This window comes from Anabrus simplex, chromosome 2 (genome assembly GCF_040414725.1).
Source record: "Anabrus simplex isolate iqAnaSimp1 chromosome 2, ASM4041472v1, whole genome shotgun sequence".
NCBI lineage: Eukaryota > Metazoa > Arthropoda > Insecta > Orthoptera > Tettigoniidae > Anabrus > Anabrus simplex.
The window spans coordinates 713,444,882-713,467,619 of NC_090266.1; the positions used below are offsets into that span (position 1 = coordinate 713,444,882).

Below are 22,738 nucleotides of genomic sequence, written 5' to 3' on the forward strand. Positions count from 1 at the left end.
AAATTCGTAAAACCTCTCTACAAACTGATATTGCGTTGGCAAGAACACAAAATGTACAGTGCCACTCCAGTGCCGGTCCAGAAAAATCTTTAAATTGTGCATGAAGAGGCCAACTGCGACTTCATACAGGTAATATTGCCGATATTTAATATTACTGATGTAATTTGCGAGCTTCAATGAACATATGATCATACTGCATAGTGTTTTGTAGGCTGTCGTCATTAGAATAAGTTTGGAACATTGTGCGTGTATGCCTGCCAACGAGAGGAGAAATTTTGTCGCAGCCTATTTGCAGAAAGCCTTGCAGAGAGCAAGAGAAGGCAGTATAGGAGGATCGAGACGGCGGTGATGTTTTGTCTTGTAGTTTGCCAGTTAGTCGTTGGCGCACTTTGGAGCGAATGTGATTTTGTTGTGTGGATGGAAGCAATTTATTGTCCGAAGACATTGAAGTCTGTAAGAACAATCACCATTAATTCTGAAAATGTCTGTTGGAAAAACGAATACTGCGAATATGTCTATACCTGAAGATTTGGTGGGACAATTCTGCACAATTACAGGTTAGCTTGGATGTTCTCCCTGAATTTTTGCATGGGGTTATGTCAACTTCAGGAATCGCCTCTTTAAAAGATGTACATTCGCCGGGAAAATATGTTGTTGTTCAGCTAATGTTTGCGAATATTATTTTACATTTTGGCGCATTAATATGGAATTCTATGCAAGATTGATTTTGAGTCAAACCTTTTACGGTGGTATTTTTTAACTTTGCTGTCAGATTTGTTTATCAACTTGCAGGTGTACCGTCCACGAGAAGATAGCACCCTTAAACTGAAAATTCTGTCATGTATGGACGTTGAATACGCATTTACGTTAAAATACGAGGTGTGACAGGATTAATGTTGTTAAATAGCAATATATACTCGCGAAGGTTACAATTCAAAACTGGAACAAAACCATATATTAACACCATGTTTCGAGAATCACGCAAGTTTAAAAAAAAAAGAAAGTAATATTGGTTTTGACATTCCTGTGTTTATCTTGTTTTCAATGCCATTGTTCGGAAAGTGTTATTGTACTTGTCAATTACATACTTGTACCATTATCGTTGTACAATATTATGAATTCATGGGAGTTTAATAATCACTTGCTAGGCCTACTTGTCGAGGATGCTGCTGTCCTGTGCGATGGTCAGACGATTGAAAGGCTCGTCTGTTCAAAACGTGACAGATAATTTAATTTAATTTAATTCTAAAATTAATGTTGGTATGTTTATTGGTACATTTCTCATAGAGCGTGAGGCTGTATCTACTTCGTTCCCTAGACAGTAGACTAAAAATTGTCCAAACTACCCAGTGCTGACAGTGTTAAGTAAAGTACACAGTGTTGTGTCCAAAGGTACTCTAGTTCACACGCATCATTAAAAATGCAATTGCCAAAAATTGATGTTGTAAATTTTCCAGTACATTGGTGAATAGTTTTAAAGACTTTGAAGAAAGTTTGAGTCACTGCATTAAATCCTACCCAGTAACCTAAAAAAAGAAAAAAACTGCTTTATTTTCACATGCCATATGAGCTATAGCAAAGGCTTGTAAGAACCATGCGTACACTTTCTCTTGAGCTGGATGTCAACTGTCAACTGAAGCTGGTAGTAATGGGGTACATTCTCAGCCAAATTACAAGGAAGATCTGATCAATAAATAAATCAAAGCGATTCTCAAGCTCTTCAAATTTCCTGAAACCGAGCTTGATAGCTGCAGTCGCTTAAGTGTGCCCAGTGTCCAGTATTCGGGAGATAGTGGGTTCGAACCCCACTGTCGGCAGCCTTGAAGATGTTCTTCCGTGGCTTTCCATCTTCACACCAGGCAAGTACTGGTGCTGTACCTTAATTAAGGCCATGGCCGCTTCCTTCCCACTCCTAGCCCTTTCGTGTCCTATCAGCACCATAAGACCTATCCGTGTTGGTGCGACGAAAACAAGTTGTAAAAAAGAAAAAAAAAATCTTGAAACCTCGTTGAAAAAAGACCAGTGGATGGGATGGCACAGTGACTGTGCTGGTGTTGCGTGGTTAGACTGCTAAACTCCTCCTCTTCGTCCTCCTCCCTTCCACACCAAACCACTACTGTGTTCTGCGCACAAGGCAGGAACACTGTTTGACCAGGCCTGGTCTACACTCTTGCATCCAATTTGGTCGCGCTATGCTTAATTTTTTGCCATCATATCCACAGAAGTTCAGTAGGGTCCTGCTTATCCAATGTAAAGGGCCGGCAGGATCTCATATTAGCAGGAATATTGGTTAAATATTAAAAGTACCTGACAACTACAAATAATACAGTTTTAATCCAGTGCAATACAGTAGGGTCCCTCTTATCCGATATAAACGGGCTGGTGAGACATCTGATTAGCAGGAATGTCTGTTAATGGAGAAAGAGAAAAAAAAAAATTTCAATAGGGCCTATGCCTTATTATTGATACAGTTGATATTTACTTTCTCTGTACAATATGGTTGAATAGAGTTGTATATCCACAGCTTTCATTCTGTGTAGTTTGTGGAGAAAGAGTAGTGTAAATAATGGCCCTTATAGGTCTTGGCTTCCTCCTTGATTCTTTTGATATCGGATCATAGACTTGGGAGGGCAATCTCTTGTCCTTTGATGGCACTGTGAACATCTGAGCGTGACCTATTGTAAAAATTCTTGAGTGATCGACGCTTCCCAAAATCATTGCCAACCTTAGGTCACATTTTGATAGGTCCAGCGATCAGAATACAAAGTTACAGGAATAGGACTTTTTTGTATGTTTTTGGAGTGTCCATGATACAAGTAGCAAAATTCGGTTTCATCAAACCAATAACAAACTGCTTGTTCCCCAAGTCATACAATGTGAAGTCTTAGATGACTAAATTTGGCTTGTAGTAAATAGCACCTTACTGTAAGTACGGTGAGAGAGTCTCACCGGCTGTCAGTCTGTTGTGTAAACAGTAGATAGTTTCACTTCATCTTCCTTGTCTTTTTCTTTTCGTGCTTGATCCTTCCGTTTTATGTCGTTGCCCCCCCTTCTGCAAAGTATTCTCACTTGAGGTTTCCAGTCTCGTGACTCCAGCGTACATCACACTTGTCTTTGGAGGAAAAGCTAACTTTATCTTCCAGAAACATCTTTTTAAAGGAGTCCCAATTTAAATGCTCAACATTTTCTTGTCCACGGTGAAATGCTAAATAATGAAATTGGCGGCGCATGCGTAGTAGCAAAAATTCGGACTTAGTTTTCGGATATTAATTCCCTGTCTCTCTCTTACACCCTGTGACGTCAGATATGACGTCATCACCCTTCCGTCACCAAGTAAACATGGTCGCCATGTGCTCTACCAGTCCTATATAGTGTCTTCTTCAGTGTTCTATATGGCAGGTAATAATACAAAAACCTAGTATTTTCGCACCTCTACTCCTTCCTTGTACCCTAATGGACATATTTAACAGCATATGTCGGCGCCTACGAGTGAACTGGCGATAGCCGGCTTGTGTACCATAACCACCTTATCATTACTGCACTTTTGTTAGGGATCATACAACTGAAGTATCAGTCATACAGTAGGCTCCAGGCACTGTCTGGGCGAAGCCTTCCGATAGTAGTGGGAATGTAATTTTGGTAGATTGTCCAGAAATGCTTCTAGATAGGATTTTCCTTTCATCTTGTCTTCCTTTGCTTGGGGGGTATGATACATGTGCACCTGGACACATTCCATCCAGTACCTTAAGGTCCATTCTCTTATTCCAAGAGTTTTAAGAAATATTTTAACACATTTGCAATTTTTCCTTTCCAATTCTCAGATTGTACACAATTGTTCCTTTTCTCCTTGATTCACTACTGGTCCTTTAGGCCTTTTGTTGGAAATAAGGTCTACAAGATAGGTTACATAATCTTCCTCTAGCCCCACGTCACATTGGAAAATGTTCGTTTGCTGGTAAAACATCTCTCTGGTACCTCATTTTGTAAAACATGTATGGAAGACAATAAATACTAATTTATTAACCATATTTACATCAAATACTTTCCACCCCCACTGTGTAGGGGGCAACGCATCCGCCTGTCACATGGCGGACCCGGGTTCGATTCCCGCGCGGGTCAGGGGTTTTTAATTTTAAATGATTAATATCCCTGGCCTGGGGACTGGATGTTTGTGCTGTCCTTAACGTTCCTTTCCTCACATTCAACACTCTAAGCTTCCACAATTCAAATTACACGCAGGTTCATACATTATGTGATCAAAACTATCCGGACACCCCCAAAAACATACGTTTTTCATCTTAGGTGCATTGTGCTGCCACCTACTGCCAGGTACTCCATAGCAGTGACTTCAGTAGTCATTAGACATCGTGAGAGGGCAGAATGAGACGCTCTGTGGAACTCGCGGACTTCGAACATGGTCAGATGATTGGTTGTCACTTATGTCAGAAGTCTGTATGCGAGATTTCCACACTCCTAAACATCCCTAGGTCCACTCTTTCTGATGTGATAGTGAAGTGGAAACGTGAAGGGACACGTACAGCACGAAAGCGTACAGGCCGACCTCGTCTGCTGACTGACAGAGACCGCCGACAGTTGAAGAGGATCGTAAAGTTCAGGCATCTATCCAGACCATCACACAGGAATTCAAAACTGCATCAGGATCCACTCCAAGTACTATAACAGTTCGGTGGGAGGTGAGAAAACTTGGATTTCATGGTCGAGCGGCTGCCCAGCCACACATCACGCAGGTCAATGCCAAACGACACCTCGCTTGGTGTAAGGAGCGTAAATGTTGGACGAATGAACAGTGGAAAAGCGTGTGGAATGACAAATCACGGTACACAATATGGCGATCTGATGGCAGGGTGTGGGTATAGCGAATGTCCGGTGAACGTCATCTGCCAGCGTGTGTAGTGCCAACAGTAAAATTCGGAGGCAGTGGAACGCCGACTTCGTGCCAGGCTTCACCGACCGACATCGCTACCTTTCCTTAGTGCAGCGCTCCGTGAAGAATGGGCTGCCATTCCCCAAGCAACCTTCCAGCACCTGATTGAATGTATGCTTCTGAGAGTGGAAGCTGTCATCAAGGTTAAGGGTGGGCCAACACCATATTGAAGTACAGCATTACTGCTGGAGGGCGCCACGAACTTCTACGTCATGTTTAGCCATGTGTCTGGATGTTATTGATCACATAGTGTATCATATGGTGCAAGTAGGGGTAAAAGATCTCTCTAGGTCAATGCCCTGAACTAACAGCTTTTTTTTAAATAAAAAAATATATACATATCAAATACTTAAGAACTGCAGACACACAATAGCATGCAGCGAACATTGCTAACTGTGCGTTAAGTGAAACATGGTCGTTCAAGTTCAAAACTACAATCTATCATTGTTGCCAAGACAAGTCCAACAGTCTCTCCAGCCCACTGTTAAGGGCGTACAACAGAGCAGCCGAGCGGAACACACAAAAATCACTTCAATAATACAAATACCACAGCAAATACAATAAGAACAATTGTACAAATAAACATATAAGAAAGTCACTGTCCCAACATTCCGGCCGCCAAGAAATCTCAATTTCTTAAAGTATACAACTGGAAAGGTACACATAATAAAGTTGAAATCAAAACAAATAATTCCAATCAAATTACAGTAGACAAGTTCACATTACAACACTCAGTATTTACAGTACTCATAAATCACTCGTCGTCGTTTGGAAGAGGGCAAAGTTTATTGATAGGCCTCTTCAGTATCCCACGAGAGGTGCGGACAGTAGCCACACGCACTAGTCCATCTGATCCTGGGTGAATGTCCATAATGGTGGAAAATTATCCTCCTTTAACACCACCAGTGCACCACGTTTGGACTGGAGTGTGTCCATTTGGATTGCTGCCGAAGGTGATGCAGGTAGTCGTTCGACCAGTGGTGCCAGAACCTCTGCATTTGCTGCTGTATTATTTCCATCTAGTCAGTAGGCTAAGCTTAGTATTACCTAGATCTGGCTGGGGAATGGTAGTGAGAGCTGTCCCACTGAGGTAGTGACCTGGAGTGAGGGCTTCAGGGTCATCAGGGTTGCAAGACAAGGGAATAAGGGGTTTGGAATTCAGGCAGGCTTCTATTTGGCAAGTGAGGGTGGTCAGCTCTTCATAAGTAAGACACATAGTTCCCATGACGCAGCGAAGGTGGTACTTGAAGGATTTCACGCTAGCCTCCCATAATCCTCCAAAGTGTGGTGCTCCAGAAAGGGTGAAGATCCATGTTATTCCTTCTTGTTCCACAATGTTTCTGACTTCTGTTTGTTGTTGACAGGACCTAATCACTGTGCAAAGTTCTCGGTCTGCTTGAGCGAGGTTTGTGCCGTTGTCGCTGTGGCTGGACTGACATCGGCCACGACGTAAGACAAATCTCTTCATTGCCGCTAGGAAGCATTGGGTAGACATATCGGTTACAACCTTAAATGACTTGCCTTAGTGGCTAGGCATACAAATAAGGCAATATAACATTTCTGCTTTAATTGTGATCTCTTGGAACCAGTCTGTACATAGAACGGCCCAGCATAGTCTATCCCACAGTATTGTAAAATGGTCTGACTGCTTCTAAACGAGGGCGTGGTAGCTGATCCATCACCTGTTGAGCAGTGCTTGACTTCAATTGTTGACAAATCAGTGTACTATGCAAAATTCGTCGGATGACATTTTTCCCATTAACAATCTAATACCCCTGTCTGGTCGATGATAGTAGAAGTTGTCCGCCGGAATGCAGCATACACCTATGCTCGTGTTCAACAATTAACTTCTTAAGGTGGTGATGCTGGCAATATTGCTTGATGTATTTGTTCATACGGTATGTTGGCTTGTTCGAGTCATCCTCCCACACTCAGCATATTGGTATTGTCTAACATCAGATTTAAAGTTTTCAATTTGCTCGTGCTCTGAATAGGTTTCTTTGACTGCAACTGATGTATTTCCTTAGAGTATGATTTCACCCGAGTTATTCGAATGCAGTGGAGAATTGCGCTGTTGAGCTCTAGAAGGGATAGTGCACCTGTTTCCTTGCACCCATGAGTTGTCCAGCAATTTCTTGCAAATCTTTGACAGTATGGTGCAACACGCTGCAGTTTGGTAAGCTTGGAGAAGCGGTTGATTACATTATCTTCAGGAATCGTTGTGATATTACACGTCACCTTGCACCTTCCTTCAGGTAGCGTTAGGCGTAGTTTAGTGGTAGAACCGGGTTCCTTGAAAACCGCATGATGAGGTACATAGTATGCAGGAGTCGCAGAAGTGAATGTCAATTCCATGTTCCTTAACTCTTCTCATTCCTTCATGAATTTCATGTGTTCTCACTTCGTATTGGGTTCTTTGCGCAATCTTCTCTCTAGATGATAGAATTGCCTAGCTGCCATTTGAAATGAGTCACCCAGTTTTTTAAAGTCTTCTCTGAATGGTAGACGAACAACAAATTTTCCTGTAGTATCCTTCTTGGGATGTTTCACGAAATGTGCTTCATATTGCTCTTCTTCTTTCGTATGCGGAGTCTGATGCAACTCTTCAGTCCCCCAAAATCTTCGAAGCTGCTGTTGGACTTCAACATCTGTCTTAGCAAAGCATGACAGTACCGGCCGCCGTGAGACGCATGAAGGACCTTCGCTAATTGTGTATCTTCTGGTTAAAACCCATCCCTGTTTGGATTCTTGAAGGACGGGGTGATTAGCATCCTTGGTGAGCCTGCCTAGCTGCTGAATGTACGGGCAAACCTCAGCTCCTAGAAGAATATCGATCTTAGAGGGCTTATAAAACTCGGGATCAGCTTAAACGATGTGCTGGGGAATGTTCCGTGTTGCATAATCAATCATGTGACCTGGTAAGTCATCTGTTATTTTAGGAAGCACAAAACAATTTGATGAAGTTGTAAAGTCACTATAGGTGGGCCGGCGTAAGGTTGCACATGACAGCTACGCAAAATGTTGGTCACACTGCAGTGGCGCACGAAGCGATGTTGCCGCCATAGCAACAGCTGATTGCACGACACGTAAGATTTAGAAACATGAGAGAAATGTTTTTAATGCCATCGCGACGATACACGATACAAATGAAATCGGCCGACAACAATCGCACTTTCAAAACACCGATTAAGTTTACAATGAAATATATCACACAAAATGATACGAGATAAATCTACTACGAAGTTCTTATTATCCCAATGTTAGAGAATGCGTAAGAAATCGGCAGACAAGAAACTCACTTTAAATACACCAATAAATGTTACGACCGAGCTCGATAGCTGCAGTCGCTTAAGTGCGGCCAGTATCCAGTATTCGGGAGATAGTAGGTTCGAACCCCACTGTCGGCAGCCCTGAAAATGTTTTTCCGTGGTTTCCCATTTTCACACCAGGCAAATGCTGGGGCTGTAACTTAATTAAGGCCACGGCCGCTTCCTTCCCACTCCTAGCCCTTCCCTGTCCCATCGTCGCCATAAGACCTCTCTGTGTCGGTGCGACGTAAAGCAACTAGCAAAAATAAATGTTACGATAATATACACCGGTGCTAACACAAAAGATTTCGAGTAAAATCTATTAAATTTACGAAGATTCAGAAAAGTTATTCTTCTTACCTTGTTTACATTGGTAGAGGTTCTATACCCTCCAGATCACTGCCATCACTACCATCGCCTTCGTTGTTGCTGTTGTTGTTGTCGTCGTCATCGTCGTCGTCGTCCAGGCAGATCATCAACTCCTGACAGTCACTGATGATGCCATCTATGGCCATCGCCGAGTTAATTAATGTTGCGACATGGCTAACTTTCTTCCTCCAAGAAGCCGCATCCACTAGAGCAATACCTTCTCGGAACAGTCTTTCCACTTCAGTAATTGTGAAGGATTTGTTATTTGTGCGAACGTAGCGTTTCACATCACTCCATACCAATTCAATAGGGTTGAAGTGACAGTGGTACGGCGGCAACCTAACAACCTCGTGTCCTTGTTCCTTCGCTACCTCATCAACTACGTACGTCGGTGAAACCGGTTTGTTTTGTTTCACCAGTGCATATAAGGCTAATTTAGTCATACCCATATGCGCTGGGATATTTGTTGCCTGCAGCCATTCCACTAACAATTCTTTACGGGCGCTCGAAGTAGGGGTCTTGTCCATTATTACCGAGTGGTAAGGTGCATTGTCCATAACAATTACGGAAGGGCCTTTGAGCTGTTGCAGGAGCTTCTTAAACCAATCTAAAAAGCGAACATGGTCCATATCTTCGTGATAATCACCGGTTTTTTTCGATCGGAACATTAGAAGACCACATTCCACAAAACCACTGGATGAACCCGCGTGCGCTATTATTAATCTGGCGCCCTTCCCAGTCGGTTGATTACCGGAGCTTTTAGGACTGTCATCAATCCAAGATTTATCAATGCACTCCCCAGCATTCACCCACGTCTCATCCAACCATATTACCTCGTGGAGATCCTTACCGACAAGTTTATTTTAAAAAATACTCCTAGCCATCACGATGTGCGACTTTTCAAGCAACAGTTTTCTTCCGTTCAGTTTTTTGTATCTGAAACCTAAGGCTCGCAATACCGATTTTAAGGAAGTTTTACCCCCGGAGAAAAGATTTTTCTGTTTAAGGGAGACTATTAATTTTGCCACCACAGGATATTCCTTCCTGCTGTAATAATCGTACACGTGTCTACGTATTGCATCAGCCTGGAAAGAATCAATTCCTGTAACAGGAGATGGCTTAAATCGTTTCTTTCCTGGCGTGCTAAGAAACAAGTCCCCACTCTCAGCCCTGTTTCCGCCACTGCTAGGTTCCCCAGTCCATTTTTCCTTCAGTTCCTGGAGGAGAACACCTTTCTGAACCACAGTGCGCTTTGAAAGCCCTAATGTTTGACTTGTACGTTCCACGACTTGATCTACAGGAACAGAGGGACGACCATGCAAACGTACGAATTCCCTCTCCCTCTCGTAAAACTCGCGAGTTCTCCGCACTAATTCACATGCCTGACTATTAAGGGGCACTCCTCGGCGCAAAGGATTATCACTTCGCGATTCATCATATTGTCGTTTCCGTGACATCGCACTGCACTAGTTACAAAAAAAAATCACAGTTATCTCACAAAAAAACCCCACTTTCATCAACGCGCGAACCACACCTGACCACGTGCTAGCAACGACAGACAAGCGGCAACACTTCAATACGGAAGTCAAGGTAGTTATAGATGGCACCACTATACTAGCCATATTGCCAACAACAACCAAATGAAAATAGTTCATCTTTATTTTGCAGCTCGCTTAAACATTACAATTTTTTTTAAATGCTCATGTTTTTGTAAGTATATAAAAGGTTATACGCACTCTACGGAATTAAATACGAGCTAATATGTATAAAATCGATTAACTGTATCTGACATAAAAAGTAATGGATTGGTCGTTCTGATTGACGGGTGACGTTTTTCAATTATTTTTTTGTAGTAATGCCAACATGAACTATAACTGTCAAGTGCAACCTTGTAGCGGCCCACCTATAGTGCATGAGCCAAGATCTACTGAAACACTGTACTTGGTTTCTGAAATGTTATCACCTATTCCTTGGACAGGTGTTCTTTTAGGTTCTCTATGCAACCTTAATCTCTGGGCACAGGACTCTGACATAAAACAGGATTGGGCGCCTGAATCTAGTAGAGCTCTGCATGTCTGCCAATTTCCATTCCTATCCTTAATTCTGATGCGTGCAGTGGATAAAAGGATGTGTTTACTTCGTTCCACCTTTAGGGAACAGTAGCTATTGATACGTGACTCTGATTGTGATGAAGTACTCACTTTCTCGGTGTTGCTTGACAGACCCTGTTGTTGAGTTAAGTGCTGAGATATAGTGTCTGTATGTACTAGATTATGATGCCATTTACCACAAGTGCAGCAGGTACCAGATTTACAAGCCTGTACCTTGTGATCTCACCGTAAACAGTTGAAGCACAGATTGTTGCTTCTTACAAAGTCTCTGCACTCATTGACAGAAATACGTGCAAAGTTACGACACTTACTCAATGTGTGAGCTTTGTCGCAGTATGTGCACTGGGGAGTGATCTTCACATATGACTTCTGGGTTTGAAGCTGCTTATGACTGGATGAGTCATACATTCTGGTGTTGGAAAGGGTTGGGTTTACAGGCAAACTAGAATTCACAATCTCAGTGGACTTGCATTTCGTTTCCATGAAGTCGGAAGTATCTCTAAGAGTAGGGAATGTCTTGGGACTCAAAGTAGTTTTGTACTCCCTACAGATTGACACTTCCGTTTTTTCAAGAATTAGCTGTGAAACAATCAGATCATCTAAAGGTGCATTTAGCTCTAAAGCCTTGAGAGCGTTCAAATTACTCAGAGCTTGATTGAGTAGAGCATGGAGTTCATTCGCTGATGGCTTATTCATCCTTGGTAAGTTCAATAGATTTTTAAGATGTGCGGATGCAGTTAACCTTGGATTATTGTAGGGATTGCAAATCTATTGAAAGTCACGTTAAAGTTGAAGCTAGTGATTGGGAGGTTTACTATTAGATCATGTGCTTTGCCAGTTAGAGAACTCAGTAAGTAATGAAGTCTTTGAAGGTTGTCCAGCGATTCATTGTTAACTATAAGACTCATGAATGTATCATAAAAGAGTCTAAATCCATTTACATCACCATTGAAGGTTGGCACTTCTTCACTAGAACAAGAACTACTGGGGCCAGCAGCTTCAGTAGTTAATGCGATTAAGCTATTCATTGTTGCTTCTGTATTGAAATACATGGTTTCAAAGTGATCTCTGCCTTTGGCATGCTGTTGGAAATACTCAGATATTTCTAGCTGTGATTGAGCAGTTTCAATTTTGTCATGAATAATAGGCAGTTCCTTCAAATGAACTATGATGGCCTGATAATTTGAATCCGTTTGAAATTCTTGTACACATTTTGCGAGGCGCGTGAGGCTGGCTTTCGCTACTGCACGATTAGTAATTAATTTCCTGCTAGTCTCATCCAGCTGACAAATAAGGACCGTAGAAGAGGAATACACAAGAACAATAATTAGGAACACCGGAGTCAATAAACGGGCGAGGATAACATGACCATAACAGTATTAGGTAAGAAAGGATTGGTTGTTGCCAGTCTAGGTATAGTACGCGAACCTTTTCTTGATCCCTGAGCTCCATAGTGCTGAACGAGAACTTGGGCTCAAGAAAAGGTTCGCCTACTACACTTACGTCTGCCTGTAGATGTGCTTCGGCTTGGAGTTGAACTTTGGCATGCCGCCAGGTTCAGTAGGTCACTCAGCTCTCCAGTGGAATTCTTCAACAGCATGTCGGGATGGATATGAATGTGAGCTCGCACGATAGCCTGATATTCTGAGCTTCGTCAGCAGATAAGCACAGTGTCCGTGATCAAACCCGAGTCCATTGGGAGATCCGCAAGGCATAACATATAGTTAGGCTTAAAACGACCGGTGAACACCACACAACATGGCACTGGCTACTGTACATAAAGTAGCGTAACATACTATCGAACTGAAAGACCCGTGCTCGAAAGTTCACAATAAGTTAGTATTCGTAACATACGGCGGTAGACTATTCAAAAGATCCGGCGCGGAGGACCAAAAAATGTTCGTTTGCTGGTAGCTCATTGTGTAAAACATATACGGAAGACAATAAATACTGATTTATTAACCATATTTACATCAAATACTTAAGAAGTACACAATAGCGCGCGGCAATCATTGCTAACTGCGCGATAAGCGAAACATAGTTGCTCAAGTTCAAAACTACAATCTATCATTGTTGCCAAGACAAGTCCAACAGTCTCTCCAGGCCACGGTTAAGGGCGTACAACAGAGCAGCCAAGCGGAACACACAAAAATCACTTTAATAATACAAATACCACAGCAAATACAAGAACAGTTGTACAATTCTACACTATGTGATCAAAAGTATCTGGACATCCTCCAAAACATTACATTTTTCATCTTAGATGCATTGTGCTGCCACCTACTGCCAGGTACTCCATAGCAGCGACCTCATTAGTCATTCGACATTGTGATAGAGCAGAATGGGGCACTCCGCGGAACTCACAGACTTCAAACGTGGTCAGGTGATTGGGTGTCACTTGTATCAGAAGTTTGTACGCGAGATTTCCACACTCCTAAACATCCCTAGGTCCACTGTTTCTGATGTGATAGTGAAGTGGAAACGTGAAGGGACACGTACAGCATGAAAGCGTACAGGCCGCCCTCGTCTGTTGAATGACAGACCGCGGACAGTTGAAGAGGGTCGTAAAGTTCAGGCATCTATCCAGACCATCACACAGGAATTCAAAACTGCATCAGGATCCACTCCAAGTACTATGACAGTTCGGCGGGAGGTGAGAAAACTTGGATTTCATGGTCGAGCGGCTGCCCATAAGCCACACATCACGCAGGTCAATGCCAAACGACGCCTCGCTTGGTGTAAGAAGTGTAAACATTGGACGATTGATCGGTGGGAAAACGTGTGGAGTGACGAATCATGGTACACAGTGTGGCGATCAGGTGGCAGGGTGTGGGTATGGCGAATGCCTGGTGAACTCCATCTGCCAGCGTGTGTAGTGCCAACAGTAAAATTCGGAGGCGGTGGTGTTACGGTGTGGTCGTGCTTTTTATGGAGGGGGCTTGCACCCTTTGTTGTTTTGCGTGGCGCTATCACAGTACAGGCCTACATTGATGTTTTAAGCACCTTCTTGCTTCCCACTGTTGAAGAGCACGTCGGAGATGGCGATTGCATCTTTCAACACAATCGAGCACCTATTCATAATGCACGGCATGTGAAGGAGTGGTTACATGCCAATAACATCCCTGTAATTTACTGGCCTGCACAGTCCCTACCTGAATCTTATAGAATACCTTTGGGATGTTTTGGAACGCCGACTTCGTGCCAGGCCTCACCGACTGACATCGCTACCTCTCCTCAGTGCAGCGCTCCATGAAGAATGGGCTGCCATTCCCCAAGCAACTTTCCAGCACTTGATTGAACGTATGCCTGTGAGAGTGGAAGCTGTCATCATGGCTAAGGGTGGGCCAACACCATATTGAATTCCAGCATTACCGATGGAGGGTGGCACAAACTTGTACGTAATGTTCAGCCAGGTGTCCAGATACTTTTGATCACATAGTGTGTGTGTGTGTGTGTATATATATATATCTTTTTCTGACTGACTGATTCATCATTGCTGAGCCAAAACTACTGGGCATCAAGAAGTGAAATTTTGGGGATTCAGGCAGATGGCGCGGTGACTGGGAACGGGCGTTTTTGTACCTCCGACATATTACTTTCTTTTCTTAGTTTTTCTTGTGTATAGAAGTGTGTCGTACTGTGCTTTCATATCTACAACCATCCCTGAAGCAAGTGAAGTGTCGTGTGATTCAGTACTGCAATGGTGCTTCGCTGAGCGGCATTATATTTTCTCTGCTTTGTCCGTCTCTGATCTCCCTGTGCTTCGCCATGCCCCTGTCTCTTCCAGTGAAAGGACGAAAGGTTGCCATGCTTCCTCACGTGCTGTGTTCGTTATATTACTACTTCTTTCTGGCGACATTCATTTAAATCTAGGTCCGCTTAATGTTTATTATCAGAATACCCAGAGCTTGAAAAACAAGCTAACTGACTGTGTACTCAGTGAACCTGAATTTAGCGACCCCCACTTGGCAGGTTCATTCCTGGCTCAGACCGATGGTATTTTAAGGTGCTTAAATACGTCAGCCTCATGCTGGTAGATTTACTGGCACGTAAAAGAACTCCTTCAGGACTAAATTCGGGCACCTTAGCGTCTCCAAAAACCATAAAAGCAGTTAGTGGGATGGAAAGCCAATATTATTATTTTAGTTTTTGGCATGACGTACACTATGTGAATATTAAACAACAGTGTATACTCACACGTAAGACTTAATCACATTCCGCAACTTACACATAACACACTCAGCACTGTTAAGATGACTGAGCTAAACAAAATATCCAAGCAGCCGTTACCGAAGCTGCACCACTACTATTGTAAAAGACTGATTTGCCAAGTGGAGCCTTTGCACTGTGGTTCTCAACAGTGTTGTCAACTTCAATGCTCAGCCATGGTAAAATAGTTAAATCCCTATACCAACAACGATAAGCCAATTTTTTTATAGCTAAAGGTTTTCAAATAGTTGCTAATTCCTTATACAAGCAGTATTGAACTTTCAATTTCTTGTAGCTCAGTTTAGTGTAAAATAGCAAGGTCAGCAACACTGATTCCCTAGTGTGGGGAAACACCAGGATTGCATTATAGACACATGAGATCCAGCTTCGTGTATCAAATATCGTTCGTGAGTCATGCTTCCCTGCTCACTATCCTGGTGTTCCTTGCTGAAGTATATTTCCCACTCCGTACTGCTAAATGCTCATTTCTTATCTGAATGAGCCCTCTTATCTATAAATCATCATTGTCATCAGTCACACTCCTTGTACTCATGGAACATATTACACATTAGTAAAAATGCCAGGACATACATTTTTATAAGCATAATAAAAATGATATCCTTTTAATATGCCAGTTTAGGGCATAAAACCCAAAATATGATGCATGTATTAAAAAAGAAAAAAATATATTAGTGATTTGGATAAATTATTCGCGAGCATATTCATAAAATGATGGGGAAAATATATGCAAATGAATGAACTTCCAATCCTTATTCATAAGCAATAACCGAGCTCGATAGCTGCAGTCGCTTAAGTGCAGCCATTATCCAGTATTCGGGAGGTAGTAGGTTCGAACCCCACTGTCGGCAGCCCTGAAAATGGTTTTCCGTGGTTTCCTATTTTCACACCAGGCAAATGCTGGGGCTGTACCTTAATTAAGGCCACGGCCACTTCCTTCCCAGTCCTAGCCCTTTCCTGTCCCATCGTCGCCGTAAGACCTATCTGTGTCGGTGTGACGTAAAACAACTAGCAAAAAAAAAGCATAAGCAATATGAAAATAATGAAAATCATTACTGGTACAAGAAGCTGAGTTTTTGTGATAAAGAGGTGAAGGGTAAGTTGGAAGCGAGTATACTGGATTAGGCTGATCATTTGAACTGACTTAGGCCTAAGTGGAGCGGTCGTAAGAGCTAAACCCACAAGAGGATATGTTAGAATATTAAAGATGGTTTTCTATGGTTTCCAATTTTTCACACCAGGCAGATGCTTTGTAACTTAAGGCCATGGCTGCTTCCTTCCCAGTCATACTCCTTTCTTATCCCATCATTTCCAAAAACCTATTTGAGTTAGTGAGATGTTAAACCCTAGCAAAATGCTGGGCTTTGCGACTAACGATTGAGGCACAGGCCCTCTGACCCCAACTTGTCAGGTTCGATTCTGGCTCAGTCCAGCGGTATTTGAAGGTGCTCAAATACACACGTCAAAAAAGTTATGCGTCAGCCGCCAAACAAAAGTTATAAAACATTCTGTACAATGTTGAAGTGGTACTTCAAAAGTAATACATCTTCCAGTTTACTGACAACCAAAACCAAACAAAACACTTCGACTGTTAGCTAACAGAAACACAAATACATTTTCTTGAGCTAAGTCCATTGTGTAGCAACCTCATTCAATACAGAGTAAAATGTCTCTTTGAATGAATCCAAGCCTGCACTCTACGTGGCATGCTGCCAGCAAGTTAATTTAACCACTGCTGGTCTAATGTATCCCATTGTTCAGTGGCAATCCTGCGTAACTTTCGTACAATTCGTGTTCGCACAGTTCTTTTCAGTCAATCCCAAACATGTTCCATCGGGAACATGAAGGCCAACCCACTCGGGCAATACCTGCATGAATGGTCAAGTCAATGGCGATGTCTGCACGATGGATGTGGGAGTTGTCATCCATACACTTTAATTCTTTCCCAGAATGGAGGTGAAATGATTCAACGATGTGTTGGAGAATGTCATCCCTGTATTGGGGAGTGTTGACCATGCCCTGGATGGACAACAATGGCGTCGGTAGCCCGCACACGATGCCAACCCAGAATATCACTGACCCGCCACCTTTCTGTTCTTGATGGATGGAATGTCTCTGGCGTGCAGCATTACCAAGTGCCCTCCACACACGTTGTCGATCATTGGATATCACACATATGCGGCATTCATCTGTGAGGAGAACTTTGCGCCAATTTTCCATAGTCCATTCTTGGTGATAATTGTGGCCATCTGTGCCGTTCAACATGATGTCTGGGTTTAAGGGCCGGGTCTCTCCATGACCGTCCAAAATACAGAGAGATGACGTGGAATCTGTTTCGTACAGTTTAGTTGGACATGTGCCTCCTAGTGACCCCCATAAAGGCATTGTTAATCATGGTGGTAGTGTGGTCGGAGTTCCTGCAGGCTGGAAGTCGCAGATACCTGTCATCAGCCGCAGGTGTTGCCCTAGGGCGACCAGTTTGCGGCAAGTCATGAACACTACCTCTGTTTTGAAAACCATTCCAGGTCTGTACCAGCTCACTTTGGCCCACTGCTATTCACCTCACAACGTCTCTTGTTACAGTAAAGCAACAGTCTGTGTGAGATGAAACATTGATATCATTCGTCTTGCCATAGCAAAACATCCATACACTAATTACAAAAGCCCTATACTGTTGTCTGAACAAAGATATAGGCCTACATGTAACAGCCTTACCAACATTCAACAAAATTGGTATGCTTGCGATAGATGGGGCATACGCAAGTTTGTTTACATGGTTAGACAGTTCAAAGGACGGGGTATTTCGGATCATGTCGCCGTAGGTTGAAGAGGAATGTGTTTGAGGCATACGCTAGTGATGCTTAAATTTTTTTGATGTGTCGATAGATTTCCTGCCATGTAAAAACTCCTGCGGGACTGAATTCCAGCGCCTCGACGTCTCCAAAAAGTCACAGTAGTTAGTGGGACGTAGAAACCATAATCAACCCTAGCAAGGAAAGAATATATGGGAATGATGATTTCAGTTGTAAATGGTAAGAGGAGAGGGAAGCATAGGAGACAATAGTTAAAGTTGATAAAAAAAATTTTTTACAGTTTGCTTTAGTTGTACTGACACAGATAGGTCTTATGGCGACGATAGGATAGGGAAGGAAGCGACCATGGCCTTAATTAAAGTACAGCCCTAGGTTTTGCCTTGTTTCAACATGGGAAACCACGGAAAACCACCTTCAGGGCTGCCGAAAGTGGGGTTCGAACCCGCTATCTGCCGAATGCAAACTGATAACTATGTGACCCAAACCACGCAGCCACGTGCTTGTTAGTTGATTTTTTTGTGATCGGGCTAGCAGAGGGAGAGGTATTATTGTATTGCGAGTGCTGAGTAAAGAGAATGGTAATTGCTGTTCAATAGTATTGGCTGGCCACAGGACGATGGCACCGACAAGTGGAGAGAGAGAGAGAGAGGTGTGTGTGTCAAGCGGGAAGGTTCACCTGCAACAAACTGGGTTGTTGGTCACTCTGATGGTGACAACAGTAGTAGCAGTACTGCTTGTAATGGGAGGTGTAGAAGTAAATCATGGACCAGTGGTAGCATTGAGCTGGGAAGACATGAAAAAAGTTAAGGAAGTAGCGTGAGAGGCCCGCAGGCTGAACAAATGAGGGAAATCACTCTTGAGCAAAACATTGAAATGGCAGAAATAAGAGTGTGTAAAAGAAGAGCTAAGAGACAAGGTGGCAGAGACCTATGGTGAAGTGAAATTACTGAAGGTTAAAATGCAGGGGCTGGAGGAAGAGTTGAGACAAGTCAAATGGCAACAGAAAATGATCAGCCAGAAAGCAAACAGAAAAAAATATTTTAATCTACAGTATCACAGAGAATGAAAAGGAAGATTCAGATTACTTTGCGAGTAAAATTGTTGGTGATTATAAATAACCATATGAAGGTAAACTGTAAGGAATATCACTTACTCCTAGCATATCCAGATGCATCCTCTTTGCTGACTCAGCCAGTTCTGCTTTCTTTCTTCCATAAGCTCCATTAATATTTATAGCTCCCCATCGAATTCCATTTCGTTCGCCAAGTTGTTTCCAAGGAGTCCCTTGCCCATCAAATGGGAGTGAGACTCCGTTACTCCCATAGGTCTGAGGCTTGCTTAAAATATTCTGAGCTTGGTAAATTCATGAAGCAGGATGCTACCCTACTTACACATAGTCCAAGTGGGGATCTCTAATGGGTTAAGGACCACCTGTGGATTGTATAATCCTAGCCACCTGAGCACAAGGAGGGCCATGGCTCAGAATATGTCCGAGATGCTCACTCCCATTCCATAGCAACTGGTATCCCGACTCTCAGGACCACGTACTTGGCCACTCAGCCGTTGCCCATGGTTCACGAACTAGGTCGTGACTACAGAAACCCACATCATGAACCTTTTAAAATGACATTACAAATAAATATAATCCATGTTGATCTCGTCTACTATCAATACGTCAACTACAGTAGCAAAAACACACATTTTTTATTGCAAGTTGTCCACTTCATGACCGTATCGATGAGTATAATCAACAAGTATAATTAAAGAACCACCTAATCGATACTTCAGTTTTTGCGTTGGGCAAAATTAAATATACATTATCACTCACAGAACACGTTTCGACCACCTAGTGGTCATCATCAGCATATAAGGAAAACTTAGATGAAAAATATTGGGCAATAAACACAAGCATTAATCTTTAGGTTATGGAAAAAATATTTGCTGTGTCGATTGTTTGATTGGTAAAAGTTCTTTGGTATCTTCTCTGATATAAAATGGCGGTCATCTGGTTAGGGCAGCTTGTCTCACGTTATCATATCTTGGAAAGCTGTTTATTCCGTGCTGCCTTGGGGATCTGTCTTTGTGCACGACCTAGTGTAGTAGCGATGTGACACGGTTTGATTGTTCGTGCAATCCACAGACTTAGCAGCGATTCCGCGACGTCGTGCTTGATTATTACATTTTTTCGTCTTATTTGTTGTCTGTCAACCCATTTCATGTATTTGCTGATGTGCTCGTATAAGAGGACTTTTTGCTCATTCATTATGTTAAGATTCCATTCCCCACTTTCTAATTTATCAAGAATAATGTAGATGTTTTCTAGGTTGTTCATTAGTGTTCCTTTATTGATCTTACTTATGATTTGAAGGTTCTGTTTGATATTAGTGAATTTGTGGTTCGCTTCTTTCATATGAGCTCCCATAGCAGAGAATCTTCTGTATTTCTCTGCATTGACGTGTTCTTGATATCTAATTATGAAGCTCCTTCCTGATTGTCCCACATATGTTTTTTTTACTCTGAGTACATGTCAACTTATAAATGCCAGATTCTTGGAATTTGTCATCTTGAAGTTTATTGGCTCTATTGTGATTAAAGAATCTATGTTTCGTATTGTTGTTTTTTTTTGGTTGAAAAAGCTACTTTGGCATTGTATTTCTTAAACAAATTCGTGATTTCATAAATCCTCGGGTTATTAAAGGTGAATTTGACGTACCTCTTAGTCTTTTCTGATTGCTGTTTAAGTTTAATTTGTTGTTGATATTTGCATTTAGAGATGATTTTGTTGATGAATTTCAGACTGAAACCATTATGTAGGGCTTGTTGACGAATGTAAGACAGTTCCTTCTTTCTGTCAGTTTCTGTTAACAGTATTTCAAAGGCCCTGTTGACAAAACTATAGTAAGCAGATTTCTTTTGTGAAATTGGATGTAAAGAATCGCTTTTTATTGTGGTCAGTGTAAAAGTAGGTTTTCTGTAAATTTTAAACTGGAAAATGCTGTTTTTCCAAATTGTTTGAATATCTAGAAAATTGCGCATACCATCTTCTTGTTCTTTGGCTGTAAATTTAATGTTAGGGTCTAAACCATTTAAAACATTTAGAATACTTAGACTGTCATTGATTTCTCCATTTATTATGGCATAGGTATCATCAACATATCGTAGCCATAGATCCAGTCCTTCAATGTGGCCTACTATCTGAGTGTGTTCCAAATAATCGAGGTATATGTTAGCTAAAATTCCAGAAGCCCGTGCTCCCATTGGTAATCCGTCCTGCTGATATATTTTATTATTAAAAGAAAAGAAATTATGGTTCAATACGAAATCCAGGATAGTTAAAAAGTTTTCTATTTCGGGTTTACTGATACGTTTGTGATCCAATAAATTAGTTTTTATAATCTTAATAGTGTCTTTTATAGGAATGTTTGTGTACATATCCTTAATGTCGAAGGAACATGTTACGTGAGAAGAAATTAATTTGAAATCTTTAACAGCACTGCAAAATTCCTTGGAGTTTTTTACCGAGGTTTTGGTATAAAAAACATAGTTCTGGGTCAAGAACTTATGAATAAATTGGGAGACATTGTATGTGGGACTTTTCCGAAAATTAATTACAGGTCTCATAGGTATGTCCTTTTTATGTAATTTAGGCATATTTATGAATTTTTGAATTTCTTTCGTCGTTAAAAAGGAAGGAAACGGCCAACATTCAAAATGACATTCGACACGAAGCAATGAAAAAAAATCCCTCTGTAATTAAAGGTTTTCTGACTAATTCCACTAATACTAAGATTGAGAAAAATCTTCAGCGTAAAATTAAACAAAATGATGTAATTATAACGGAAGCCGATAAAGGTGGTACAGTGGTAATTTTAAATAAAACCGATTACATTAAAAAAAACGGAAACTTTTTTCGTTAACAACAAGTTTAAGGTAATTGAAAAAGACCCCACCCAAAAAATTCAAAGGATTTTGAAAGGAATACTGAAGCAAAGCTCCTTCCTTTTTAAAGACGAAGAAATTCAAAAACTCATAAATATTAATCCAGGACTTCCTAAAGCAAGAGCTATGCCTAAATTACATAAAAAGGACATACCTATGAGACCTGTAATTAATTTTCGGAAAAGTTCCACATACAAAGTCTTCCAACTTATTCATAAGTTCTTGACCCAGAACTACATTTTTTATACCAAAACCTCGGTAAAAAACTCCAAGGAATTTTGCAGTGCTGTTAAAGATTTCAAATTAATTTCTTCTCACGTGACATGTTCCTTCGACATTAAGGATATGTACACGAACATTCCTATAAAAGACACTATTAAGATTATAAAAACAAATTTATAGGATTACAAACATATCAGTAAACCCGAAATAGAATACTTTTTAACTATCCTGGATTTCGTATTGAACCATAATTTCTTTTCTTTTAATAATAAAATATATCAGCAGGACGGATTATCAATGGGAGCACGGGCTTCTGGAATTTTATCTAACATATACCTCGATTCTTTGGAACACACTCGGATAGTAGGCCACATTGAAGGACTGGATCTATGGCTACGATATGTTGATGATACCTATGCCATAATAAATGGAGAAATCAATGACAGTCTAAGTATTCTAAATGTTTTAAATGGTTTAGACCCTAACATTAAAATTACAGCCAAAGAACAAGAAGATGGTATGCTCAATTTTCTAGATATTCAAACAATTTGGAAAAACAGCATTTTCCAGTTTAAAATTTACAGAAAACCTACTTTTACACTGACCACAATAAAAAGCGATTCTTTACATTCCATTTCACAAAAGAAATCTGCTTACTATAGTTTTGTCAACAGGGCCTTTGAAATACTGTTAACAGAAACTGACAGAAAGAAGGAACTGTCTTACATTCGTCAACAAGCCCTACATAATGGTTTCAGTCTGAAATTCATCAACAAAATCATCTCTAAATGCAAATATCAACAA

The 22,738-nt window shown here is 41.4% G+C and overlaps 1 protein-coding gene and 1 pseudogene across 2 annotated transcripts in view; one reads left to right on the plus strand and one right to left on the minus strand.

Annotated features, from left to right (window-relative positions):
* Positions 1-390: 390 nt before the first annotated feature.
* Positions 391-22,738, plus strand: part of LOC136863060 (UBX domain-containing protein 7) — a 463,333-nt gene continuing 440,985 nt past the window's right edge. For both annotated transcript variants that reach the window (XM_067139389.2, XM_067139390.2), the window contains exon 1: positions 391-557. In XM_067139389.2, coding sequence (XP_066995490.1) covers positions 482-557 — 76 coding nt within the window. In that variant the 5' untranslated portion in view covers positions 391-481. The remainder of the gene's footprint in view (positions 558-22,738) is intronic.
* LOC136864875 (uncharacterized) lies at positions 8,619-11,429 on the minus strand (annotated as a pseudogene).